This window comes from Hoplias malabaricus, chromosome 16, assembly GCF_029633855.1.
Source record: "Hoplias malabaricus isolate fHopMal1 chromosome 16, fHopMal1.hap1, whole genome shotgun sequence".
Classification (NCBI taxonomy): domain Eukaryota; kingdom Metazoa; phylum Chordata; class Actinopteri; order Characiformes; family Erythrinidae; genus Hoplias; species Hoplias malabaricus.
Genome location: NC_089815.1, coordinates 9,535,843 through 9,548,904, shown reverse-complemented (window position 1 = coordinate 9,548,904; position 13,062 = coordinate 9,535,843). Strand labels below are relative to the sequence as shown.

Below are 13,062 nucleotides of genomic sequence, written 5' to 3'. Positions count from 1 at the left end.
CCTTGTAAATGTAACTAATATGTTGTAAAGTATCCTTGTGAGGAATTTAATATTATTTTGTGTGTGACTGAAGGTAATTGCTAGTATTAGTTCTATGGCAGGTTTTGGGAATTTTTGGTATGAAAATGAACATTACAGAAAGTGTTTTTTTTTTTTTCAAAGCTTCAAGCTAAATGTATGGCATTTTGAATAATTATTTACTTTCAAGCTTGTTAATGTTCTATATATATTGTGTGATTTACAACAGTAAGTTATTGCACTTACGGTTTTCAAAATTTGATTTGCAAGCAGAGCTTTTTTTTTTCTTTGGGTTATTACTGATTTGGGTACAATATCACTAATAAACAGCTCATACTCAAGCTCCAAATGTTCATTATTGTCATTTTTTTAATGATCTTTTCCCATTGTTATAGGTCATATTAAATTATTTGTGTTGACATGGAAAGCCCATCTTAAACATCACCAAGTTCAACCATAATTATGTTTGACTCGGCTACAAATCGCACCATGTTTTTAAAAACTCTGCAGTTCTCCCAATGGTTTTGTGCAAGTCACTTTGCCTTAGGACAATTTTCACTCAAAATAGTCAGACTATTTTAAGATACGGTTTGTGTAACAGCATTCATTCTCAAAGTCTGTCTATTATCCTTCTTCGATTCATAACTTTGGGTGATTGACTTCCTTCAGTGAGTATGTGGTTGGGATTGTGTCATTCAGCAATGGGAAAAGACCTTTAAAATCTGACCATTTTAGGGGAAGGTTGTTCATATCAATGTTTTATGTGAGGCTTTGTTTGTTTTTTCCCCCCCTCTAAATACTGATCAATAAAAACAATTAAGTTTAACATACAGACTTCTTTTGTGGCATACTGAAGCAAAGCATATTTTCTATGATATTCCCAGGATAATTAATTTGTTTTTTAAAAATACCTACATAAAACCTATATAAAACCTTTGAACTACTGAACCATACAGCTTGGATTAAGAAGAAAATATTCAATGAGCAAGTCTCAACTGCATATCAACGCCTAATCACAAAGTAACTACTGATAAACTGCAGAAAACATGCATGCTAGCCTTAAATATACACAGTGTGCTTGAGCTGTAGGCACATTCAGTACTTCACAGTTGCTCTAATCACACAGGGGCTAAAAACAGACACTTCATAAGGAAAGGAGCTGCAGACAATCTGGCTCTCACTATGTAATTGGTCTTTCGCTGACATTCCCAATACTCTCCATGTTGCTGAAACCTCCTTACCAGATTTTCTCTTACTTACTGAGGGAAGAGTCAGAACAGGAATATATTTCTCTTCACAAGTTCACTCCCCATAGAGATGAAATGCATTTATCTCAGACACGCAGGCTCCTGTCTTTAAATCACTCACAGAGCTCAGACATCTGCTCCATCCCTAGACGACAGAAACGACCATGAAAAAAATAGCTCAGCTTTACGATGAGATTAGACAACGACCACACAATCTCAATACATCATCAATTATGAACGTTAAGAAATCCCCTTTATTACATGAAATAAAAAACACAACAAAACACTGTAAAGAAAAAACATCTGCAAACAAAAACAAATAAAAACGATGGTATGCACTCCTTGGTTTGAATTTTCAGTAGGTCCCTATAAAGAAGTAGTTTTCAGGAATAAATCAGATGCTTTTAAAGAACGTTCATCATAGCATAAGTTATGGAAAATCTCATTATAGATACAAAAATAAGTTTCACTTGATTCCTAAACCACCTACTTGAAACAAATGAAGAAACCTACAAAATGTTAGACAAAATACCACTTCTAGATTTCAGTCAGCCTGAAGACTACAACAACAGTACAAACATAAATGTGAAATGTCATTACTCATGACTGTAGCGTTTACTGCACATGTCCCATGCCCCAACCCCAAAACTGTGTGTTTATGGACTCCGAGATGTCCTAAAGGCATACCCTTAAAATGATAAATTACACGGATATATTACTATTTTTGAACACATAAATACTGGCAACTGGATCAGGGATGATAAGAATTCCTCATGCTTAAATTGCATCATTCTCAAAGAACTCGAACATTAAGGTTTTCTTTTTTGATTACATGTGTTTTGAACCTGATGGACAAGCAGTTGTATAAAAAAGGACCTCTCATTTGCATTATTTTAAAATTATGCTACATTCCCATCACCACATACATTGCATGATACATGTTAAACACACAATTTTAATATACTCATGGGTTGACTAAAAATGGGCCTGATATTTTGTATCCGAATGTCACTAATGAGTCAATGCAGTAGTGTAGTCTATTGTAACTGGAGGAACAAGTGCTCTCCGTTTTTGTTATTTATTTTAAACATTATTTTAAAATGTCACCTGCATGCCTGCACTGTGTCATTGTTTGTTCTGACAGTGACAAAAGTATAGCTTGCTTTCAAGGGGAATCTAAGGAGTCTCTACTTTTGCTTCCCATCAAGGTCCTGACACAAGCATTGACATGACATTTGAAACCCAATAAACTCCAACTTTTGTCAACTGCATCCATAAAAAAAGTCCATTACACTGCTTACTCCTTCCAGTTTCCTCAGAAGTCCGTATTCAAGAAAAACACGAGGATGAAAACAGCATACTCCCTTCTGCTGTATCATCAAGCAGAATATCTTCACTCTTAAAAGAGTCATTATATTAGAAAGACAAAGTCTGTGACTGCTAGAGCATCTGCAGCTAGCTTACAAGACAAACGCATGAAGAACAGAGGCAGGGTCCTGTCATAGACTGCCAATATTGGGGAAACTCTTGAGCTTCTCGGGGAAGTCATCTTTATACAATACTGGATCAGCACGATGTTCCACAACCTTCAGAGGCATGGTACCAAACACAGAAGCAAATTTGTTTATACACTCCGACCTAAAGGGAAAGGATAAAAAAAAGAATCAAATTTAACAAACATTTATCAATGGAAAATCTCTACAATAATCTTCCAGAACAACACAGTTCATTGCAATAATTCATTCATTGTCTGTAACCGCTTATCCAGTTCAGGGTTATGGTGGGTCCGGAGCCTACCCAGAATCACTGGGCGCAATGTGGGAACACACCCTGGAGGGGGTGCCGGCCCTTCGCAGGGCACCACACACTCACACCTATTGACATTTTTTGAGTCACCTCTCCACCTACCAATGTGTGTTTTTGGACTGTGGAAGGAAACAGGAGCACCAGAAAGAAACCCACGTGAACACGGGGAGTACTCTTCAGTCATCCAGAGTGGGGCTCAAACCCACAACCCCAGTACCCTGGAGCTATGTAACAGTGACGCTACCTGCTGCACCACCAAGATGCCCCTTTAATAATTAAAAACAATCTTTTTCTTTAACTTTTTCAAAGAGCCGTATTTGACCTTTTTTCTATTTGTTCAAACTTGAGAATGTTATAACAAGCAGCTCATCATGATTTATCAATTCTATTCATATTTCCGCATGCAAAAAAATCCACAATTTCCTCTAAATTTTAACACACAATTGGTATTTCACATGTAGTATAGCTCTTACTATAGGCTGATGCTTTGAGCTCAGTCAAAACAGAAAAAATTCCAAAGGTAATATCAGTAAATTAAAGGGGATTCGTATATATTCGTGCATTTCATATTTTTATATTTATATATCTAAAAGTAGATAGCAAATTAGTAATTAGTCAAATATAGGCAGTGGGCAAAAACTAAGCACATGAGTATAGGGTATTAAGGGTCAGAACTACTAAATTCTTGGCATTCTCTGAGCAGTGCAGAGCCCAACTTTTATGGCAGGAAACGTATTCAAAGTGAGAAGCACGACCAGAAAGACCTCATCAATCTCCCTTAAGACTCCTCTCAAAGAGCTGCATGGTCTGTGAAGCTACGATCTATTACTTATAGTCACTTCCAAGGTCAAGCACTTGCTCACAGGCCAGCTGTGACTGGACCAGTCTTTTACTATAAATGAAATTTCCTCAACATCATATTGAAATATTTCAAAATAATAATCAATAACCTTCACTATCAGAGAATGTTGTACATTCATTAATAAATGAGGTTAACTGGTTAGGTTGTCATATATATGCAAAGTTAATTCCTTCCGTTGTATAAACAAAGGATCATGATCATTAATTCATTAACCAATACCTAAAGACAAACTGACACATAATACACATTTTCAAGTGCCAACTGATATAACAGAGTGTCACATCATAGTAGCAAATGTGTTCAAATTTCTGTTTTGTTCTAAGCATATTTTGTCTACTTTGCTCAATTCCCAGTTTTGCAGAACAGACAAATGAAAGAAACTCTTTTCTCTGCTCTGGCATAGCGTGAATCTCACAGTGCTGTTCAGACTAGAGCTTGGCACGCAAGCCTAGCCTGTCTTGGATGGAGAACTTCTTCACTCTCTGGCTGCTGGAGGCATATCTCTCCTGTGAAGGGCCACAATGAGGCAATTGTTGGTGAAATACACAATGTGTTTCAGATGTAGGCGTAAGCCATGCCAGGGCCAGGGAGCTGCCAGAGCTCGCTTTGTCCTACACGCAGAGAGCTCAATTCATACTGTACCTCTCCACCATGTGCGTCTGGTCTAAGGACAGGCCGTCTATTGCTGTGCACTCCGGGCATTTGAACTTCTTACGAGGAGTCACCTACATGGAAAGACATGGAAGAAGTTGGGATTATCAGAGGTTTACAAGCATTTGTACAGGATACACAACATACAGTGCTGTACAAATGTAATACATAACCCTTCATATAACTTCCCATTTTTTTTTTTTTTTTTAAGAGTTATGTTCAAGGAGATTAGTAAAAAAAATTATTCACTTGTATTCCACTATTACAAGACAACATTTTGCTATGAGTCTGAGTGGATATGAAGCTATTATTAAGAAAATGACACAGACAAAACCAAGAACATTCATAAACCAGTAAAAGAATCTGACAGTGTTTGGGATTACTTGGATTTGAACAGAAAATACAATCTCTCAAACTGAGTTTTGAATGTGAGGCTAATACTCCTGAAGATTTTTGGGTTTAAAAAAAAAAAAAAAAAACACCTTGAGAAACACACTATGTTGTTTTTAGCTTGTTGTTTCTGTATTTTTTTTTGTATAACTTGAACTTAGTACAAACAGTCATTTTAAACAGAAATCAAACAGATGACAGGTTCAAACAATGAAGATATTTCTGACCAACACTCTGCTAAACTGAACTCCTGATTAGACTTTTGAACTATGATGACACTCCAATATAAAGAAACAGTGTTATTAAACTGAAAAACCTGTATTTGCTAAAGTATAGGAGGTAGCATTGGCATTCTTATGTGTATATTGTGGGAGGATTGGGTGGGATATGATGGCCTGATGACAGGCTATATAAATAAGTTGTAATAAGAGAAAGGTGTGCTTCTGTGACCAGTATAAACTGTCGAATCTTCCACACTCATATGTACACTATATAAATATGTACACACTAAAATACATACCAATAAAATTGTATTCTGCACAGTGTGAGCAGGGATTTGTTCGAGACATTAAGATGATGAAGTAAGGGGGCAAAACACTTATAATCTGAACAGAGAGTGCACAAGCCCTGGTGAGCTTAGAAAAACATATCGGACAGGAGAGAGGCAGCCAGTGACACCCAGATAACAGAGGTTAAGGCTGGGTCTTTAAAGGGCGTGCTGCACCTGGACAGAGTCACAGCCTGGAGGCTGGGGGACAGGGGCGAGAGCTGATCAGAGACAAAGCACTGGCAGACACTATCAGAATGCTTGCATTCTTTAAGTAACCACTATCCTCCCACCGACTCCAATGGACGTAGTCATATTTAACTTGCCTGCAAACATATTTTCACAAAAGTACATAATTTTGTAGAGTAATAAATGTAATCAAAGAAAATTAACTATTTTTTTTACTAATACACAATTAAGGCAATACTTATAAGTTTGGGTGTTATTTAGTGTTACACGTTTACCTTTATGGGTGCTTTTCCTGTGATGTTGGCCACAAGGAAGTTCATGGCAATATCTTCACAGTTCATATGAGCATCTACCCAGTTCTTAATGTCTCCTGGCATCTTGTATGTGTATAGGTAATTAAAGTACTGAAAAAAGAACAAATTTGAGTATTTTAAAATGTGTTTTATACAGAAGGTAGAAGACAATTCTCCATTCAAGTGCAATCACTTTTGTAGAGTATGCTGCATCATCTAATATAAAAAAAAATAAATAAAAATAAATATGCCATGTACAGGCATCTAAACTACCATACCTTATGGTAGAATGCAGCTCCAGTCAACACCATTGACACTTCATTAGTCCATTCAGACTCATACTTCCACTTTCCCATTTCATGATCCCACAAATGGAGTCGACCAGGATATCCCACCAGACGGTCTGGGAACTCACGCCACACCTAAGGACACAAATAGCAACTTAGAGAAATAAAACGGCCACGCTCCGTTTTTGAGGATATTCTTAGCAGTACAATAACTACAAAGCTGGCCACAGGTTTAGACAAAATTCATCTTCAAAACGCGGGGTAATTTGGCAATTGTAAGGTGAAACTTTGAGCTTTCTAATTTCAAAAGATCTGGCATCTAGAGTTTATGATGGAGAAATCCTTGAATGTCATTCCAATGCGACACAGGAGCTTTCCTGGTAAGCCAGACACCCCTATCGCAAACTGCCTACTATTTTATACAATTATCCATAAATTATGTTCAATTCTCTCAATGGGGTATAAATGGCTGCAGGTGAGCTGCAAGCTAGTTTGTAGCTATGGTCTACATAAGCCAAGCCTATCATCACATTTCCCACATCAAAAACCTTGTCAGGAACCCACATCTATGACTGAGTATGCAGTTAAAGAAGTATTTAGTTATTTGGGTGGGTTACATTATGAAAATATTGTGACTCAAACAATATGCCTTATTTTATGTGGGTCAAAACACATTTCATGCTAATTTCCTTAAAGCAGGGTGAGGTATTTTCGGGTATAAAATAATTTCTATAGACATTTTCAGATGGTCTTCCCAATGTTGATGACTACAAATCTTTGTGTTGCATATCATCCCATACACATCATACTGTAACTAAACAGTGCACCGACTTGTTTTTATTTATAAAGCCAAAGAGTCATAAATGCAGTGACATGCAATGATACAGGGCATGGCTTTAATATATTTTTGAGTAACTGTGCTGAGTACTGCAGGTTAGAGCTGTGTACTGGAACAGTTAAAACAATCTGCACAAGGCTGTCTCAAAGTTGGGAGCATTATTGGATCCAGCAGTTTGCAGGCAGTTTGTGTGTCTGGAATTACCTCTGTATGATTTTTACATGAAGGTAATTTTTAGTTACTGCTTCTTCTGTCAAAGTAAATTGATTTTACAGTGCCTTGCAAGTTCATCAAGAGGTCAGGACTGACATCATTTGTCTCTCTGTTACTGTTGCTCTGCTATGTGCTCCATCCGACTCTCTGTTAAAGCTGCTCTGCTGTGTGCCCTGTCCTGCCTGCTACTGCTCCATACTGCCTCACTGTTACTGCTGCTGTTCTATGGCATCCTTTCTTACTGCTGATCTGCAGTATGTTCCATCCTGTCCTTCTGCAACTTCGCTGAAAAAATATATTATACCCACCTAGAAACATGCAGGATCTTTTAAAAAACATAACACATGGAATCAGGCACACACAAATAAACAAAGCATGTTTTGTGAGGTGAATTTGCAGAACGCTAGTCTTAATATCGACATTGTGCCATTTTCATTTGAGCATTTCCCAATATTTCTTTAGAAGTAGGGAAGCACTGATTCAGAATTTTTTGGGCTGACACAATAACTGATAATTAGCACCTTCAAGTAGTCGATACCAATATTTTTAACCAATAATTATCTTTTTTTAATGAAAGCAAATTCACATTGGGTTAAAGCAAAACTAATTATTTTTCAAAGGTTGTCATATGACAAGTCAATTTCGTCCAGTATTTGTACATTTCTTTACTTTTTAATTATCTTTTAAGTATATTAGTTGTAGCTCATTTATATTTTTATCAAAGATTTACTGTTGGTTCCGCATGAATGTTTTCTAGAGGGGCGCTAATTAGCATAGCACCGGTTTTATTTTGGAGAGCGAGATCGGTATAAAGTGGCTCAGTGCGAGCGAATGTGTTTCAGGAATACATTTTATGCTGAATGCCTCTATATCTATTTTCACGTGTTTTATATAAGAAGGGGTCCTGCACTGTTGTGGTTGAGTGTATCTTTCTGTCATTTAACCTGCTGTGTGTTTGTTTACACCGCTGTCTCTGTGTGTATGTCCTGAGCGTCGATGATATTTAAAATCCTCATCCTCAAATGACATTTAAAGTCTTCATCAACCATTAGACCACAGTTCAAGAATTAAAAAAATATTATCTTTTTATTTACTGAAAAAAACAATCTAATGACAATGACAGACCCTGTTTAAAAAAAGATTTAATTTGCTATCATGTATTATAATATCCAACTAAACAAATTTAGTGGTAGAGGACACTGATTAAATCATACACACCTGGCCTTGATTAATGCCATTTGCAGTGCAAAGGTATTTACTGTGCCAGATCAGAGTAAACTTTGAAAATTATCAAAAAAGTTTTATGTAGATACTGCTTAACCATATTCAATATGACATGAGCACTTGTTCTCATCCCTAAATCTGCCCTCAGAATAGTCCACAAGTCTCGCACTAAGAGGGGGAGCACATGCCTCATGCACTCCCAGAGTCCAAGAATCCTTAAAAGGCCAGGAAGGCCACAAAGAGTTATGTTTAGTGCCTATTAGTGATGATTGTCACATGGGTGATATAAACATTAAAATACTTCCTTCTTTCATATTCTGAACTTTGCATTTTGATTTGTATCTCAATATAGTGTAGCCAATAGGCAAAACTGTATTTTAATATTTAAATTATTCTCAACATTATAAAGACTTTCCTACCTCGTATCCAAACTGCAGTTCATCAGAAGTCAGCATGATAATGTCATCATCTATTGCCAAAACAGCCTCTGTCTCGATCTCATCAAAGGGAAAGAAACGATTGCTGAGCTTGTTTTCCTTGGTGCGTACCACTTTAAGGGGCACAGCAATCTTTGGCCAAAGAGACTCTGCATGATAAAGAAAAAAGAGAAAAGAGAAATAAATAACAGCGTACATTTATTGCACTGTAGAATTCTTTAAATGCTAAAGAAATGTTAAGAGAGGTGGCAATGTCTGTGGGAAAGGACATGGAAATTTCAGTCTCCGCAATTCACTGCCTGGATCAGAGCACGTACGAATCTGACTGTTCTAACATTCCTCGAAGGGCAGGAAAGACAACACTCTGTATTTTTAGTTGTGTAATAGCTTGGGAGTAGTCCACAGCATGGACAAGGGAGATGGTATATTGTGTCATCTAATAAAGATACAGAGAAGGAATAGCTCCAGCATGCTGAGTGAGTACTAGGGGAATTTGTAATTAAACACTGAACACCGACATCTGCTTTATTTCTGGTAGACAAGTTCCAACTAGTCTTCTGTTGTGACACCCAGAGCATGACAAACAGAAGATTACAAAATATTTACAAACCCCATTTCCAGAAAAGTTGGGCAAACTTTTTAAAAATGCAAATAAAACCTGAAATCTGAGCTGGAGTTCCTGGGAAAAGCCACCACTTTCACTGCAACATCTGTCTCTCCAAAATACCAACATAAGCTTCCACATCAATAGTACATTTACATATATACAAATCACCTATTTCATGGGCACTGATGCACCCCCATGCAATTACAGATGCTAGTTTTTTAGTTTTTGTTGGTAACAGTCTGGAAAGTCTTTGCATCTTTGGCAAGAGGCATGAGTTTATAGGTTTAATAACATTTTAGAAAGTTTTCCAACTCTTTCTGCAGCTCTACCTAAAGGCTTGGAAGCGAGGAGTGAGACCTTCTCAGGCAATGAACCAGCTGTGGCCATTCCACAGCTCACAGAAGTGTTAACAAGGAAAAGACAAAGACAAGCAATGTGAAAGTCTACTGCAATTAAACAAAAAAGAAAAAGGAAAAAAAACCTGACATGTAGTACACACTTAAATCACTCACAGATCATTACTGTGTATTCATAGAGCTATTAAATCAGCAAGAATCCTGCCTCCTGAAAAATACCATGACAACACAGAGGCTCATAATGCCTATTAATCACCTTCCTTCATTGTACTCATATTTAGCAATCTGCAAAAAAGTCAAATTAAGCCAAAAGGTATTTTTGCTAATGCAGTCCCCAGAGAAAACCAAAAGAAAACCCTAAACTTCCCTCTGAGTATTTTAAACCACCTGAGGATTTCCCTAGAAACATACAAGCAAATTAATTTAACAATAAATGATTTCCAGCTTCTCATTATATAAAGAAAAACAGGCCAGCTCTGGGCAGCTTAAACTGCTCAGAATAAACAAACACAATCAGCGATGGCAAGGAGTAGAAGGAAATCCTTCCTCATCTCGGCCTGAGTCCCATGTTGACCCGTGAACAGCCCTTATTAGTTCTAATGGGTCACAAAGCTGTAGCCTGACTCTACTGACGCCTCTAATCAAAGGCAACGGTGGCCCATTAGGCCACTTCAAAGTACACCGCAGTATAATTACATTACTAAAATCTATGTGGTGGATATATTTAATTTCTTGTTCCTTTTTTCCCCTCTTACTCCAAGCTGTCAGTCTAAGGGCTCCATAACAAGCACATACCTAATCACCTTGTTAAGTTGGAGAGCCTCAATAAATAACTACGAATATCAGTTTACTTTGACACATCTCTAATAGGCCATAAATGTGTCTCAGCTACAGGAGAGGGAGACTGTTGGGGGAATAGTTCTTTCGGATTCAAATAAAATTAAGGATGTGAACAAAGGCTGTAAATTAGAGTGAAGTAAACTGTCTCATCTCAAGATCATGATGACACCCATAGCTCAGATGGAGACAGTAAAAAATACAGTAAAAATAAGAAATAATAAACCACACCAAAAATATTTCATGTGAATGTTACTTTTTGTGCTTTTCATTCATGATGGTCAGAGTAGTCTGGCTTTATAACAATGGCAGAATTTCTCAGGGAACAATATCTACAATAAAACGAATGTAGTTTATGTAAAAGACTGTATACCGCCCTGGGCAAAACTCAGGTAGACCATTTCATTCATTTATTTAAACAAAAGTTATTATTTCTTCATCAGTGAAACATTTTTAGACAGCTTGTTTTAAACATTTCAAACTAATCTGCGCTATTTTTCCACACTTTCAATATTTTAAAATCCAGTCTTTAATTTTGGCAATTTCTGCTTCTGATGATCAGGTAATCCCATGCTGTATCGCACAATCAGGCTTTTTTTTAGACCGAACCTTACACAAATACAGACTTCTACAAATGTACTGTACACCCTAATGTATCTAGCTAAGGAAAACAGTACAAGGTTTATATAAGTCAATAAAAAAAAATTTACTAGACCTCATACAAAAATTACAGCCCAGCTAATAATGAACTAATTGTTAGGGTCATCAGTATTGCTGTGAGTTATAAGTGTGTGAATTGATTACTCCTGTAAGAACGCAAAAAAGATTAATACCTTCTGGTGGGTTCTTGTTCTGGTTGTTCCACACAACAAGCAGCTTAGCCAGACTGGGCACTTTGGAGATCTCAGTGATGACCCTGAAGAGACTTTCTACACGATCATAAGTCAGAACCACAGCAGTGAAGCCAGGCGATCGAGGAGGAATCAGTGGAAGGAAAAGCGGACTATTCACACTGGACCATTTCTTTAGGGGGGGGCAAAACACACACACAACAATGTATTTACAAAACAAATAAGGAAAGGCAATTTCGTGCAAATGTTTTTTTGTTCTTCCCTTTAAAATATATGCAAACACTTTCCATTTGTTTGTGCTACTTAACAGTACTTAAAAATATTAAACAGGCCGCACAGAGCAGCAGATTTAAAATGGTAAGGAATGTGAAGCAGAGATTAATATAAGAAGAGGTAAGAAATAGCTAGAGGAGTGTGCCGTGACCTTTCAGTGTGCCAGCCCATTTCCCTATATACTCTCCCTCAACTTGGGCAATATTCAAGCATCATTAGCCTCAGTATGCAACAGTCTGTTTAAACTAAAAAAGCCAGGAATTTCCTCTCAGTAATCAAGAGAAACCAAACGCATTAAACAAAATCCTTTTAATAAAGCATATATGCCATGGACAAATCTTCTCCAAAGACTTGTATACCAGTAAAAATGTAATTTATTTAATGCTTTATGTTTTCACTATAAACCATCAGATGAGACAGGGGAAAAAGGGAACTAGTTGAGGTTTCTACCACTGTACTAGGTAAAATCTGCCAGTGCTTTTAAGAGTAGGCTTCTATGGTGAAACCGATATGGCATGTGGGCAGATATTAAGAGCCATGTTTATATTGACAGAATAAAATACTTCCTTGCTCGAAGCTTTTTGCCATTACACAGCTTTAAATCATTATTTTCCCGTTAACTTTCATATATATCTGAATTTGATTAAAACCGTGATGTTCTTCATGAACTGAAACGCAAACATCTGTCATCCACCAAACCTTGACCAAGACATCTAAGACTTTTAAGCATTTCACTCTTTTGCCCCCTGGGAGAGGAAGAGCACAAAACTAAAAACACCGAACAACAGCTTGCTCTAAAGGCATCATTCAAGAATGGATATGTGACGGGAACAACAAGATCACTTTACAATGTCTTTGCATCTGTTCGTTAAGCACTTCCTTCTTTAGGGCTTATTTTGCAGTGGAATTTTATGATTGCACTCTAGTGAACTTAGTACAGCAGGGGTGCAGATGAACCCTGGCAGGGCCAGGGTGAATAGGGGGGTGCTGGGACGGTGTCGGCGTCAGTGGTTGTCTCCTGCCAGTGTGGGGCTTGGCTCGTCTTCCTGGCCTGCTTTAAAACAGCCTGTAAACTCCCAAAGATGCACGGACTGGAGCAGAGATCAAGTGACGCTGTAAAGTAAATACTGAGAGTG

General features: G+C 37.4%; 1 protein-coding gene across 1 annotated transcript in view; it reads right to left on the bottom strand.

Moving 5' to 3' along the window:
- Window positions 1-1,508: 1,508 nt before the first annotated feature.
- The window catches only part of ext2 (exostosin glycosyltransferase 2), a 27,213-nt gene continuing 15,659 nt past the window's right edge, over window positions 1,509-13,062 (bottom strand). The window contains exons 10-15 of the mRNA XM_066647474.1: window positions 11,636-11,825; window positions 8,985-9,151; window positions 6,282-6,425; window positions 5,986-6,114; window positions 4,576-4,658; window positions 1,509-2,903 (exon numbers count right to left, since the gene is read on the bottom strand). Of these exons, the coding sequence (XP_066503571.1) occupies window positions 2,765-2,903; window positions 4,576-4,658; window positions 5,986-6,114; window positions 6,282-6,425; window positions 8,985-9,151; window positions 11,636-11,825 (852 nt within the window). The 3' untranslated portion in view covers window positions 1,509-2,764. The remainder of the gene's footprint in view (window positions 2,904-4,575; window positions 4,659-5,985; window positions 6,115-6,281; window positions 6,426-8,984; window positions 9,152-11,635; window positions 11,826-13,062) is intronic.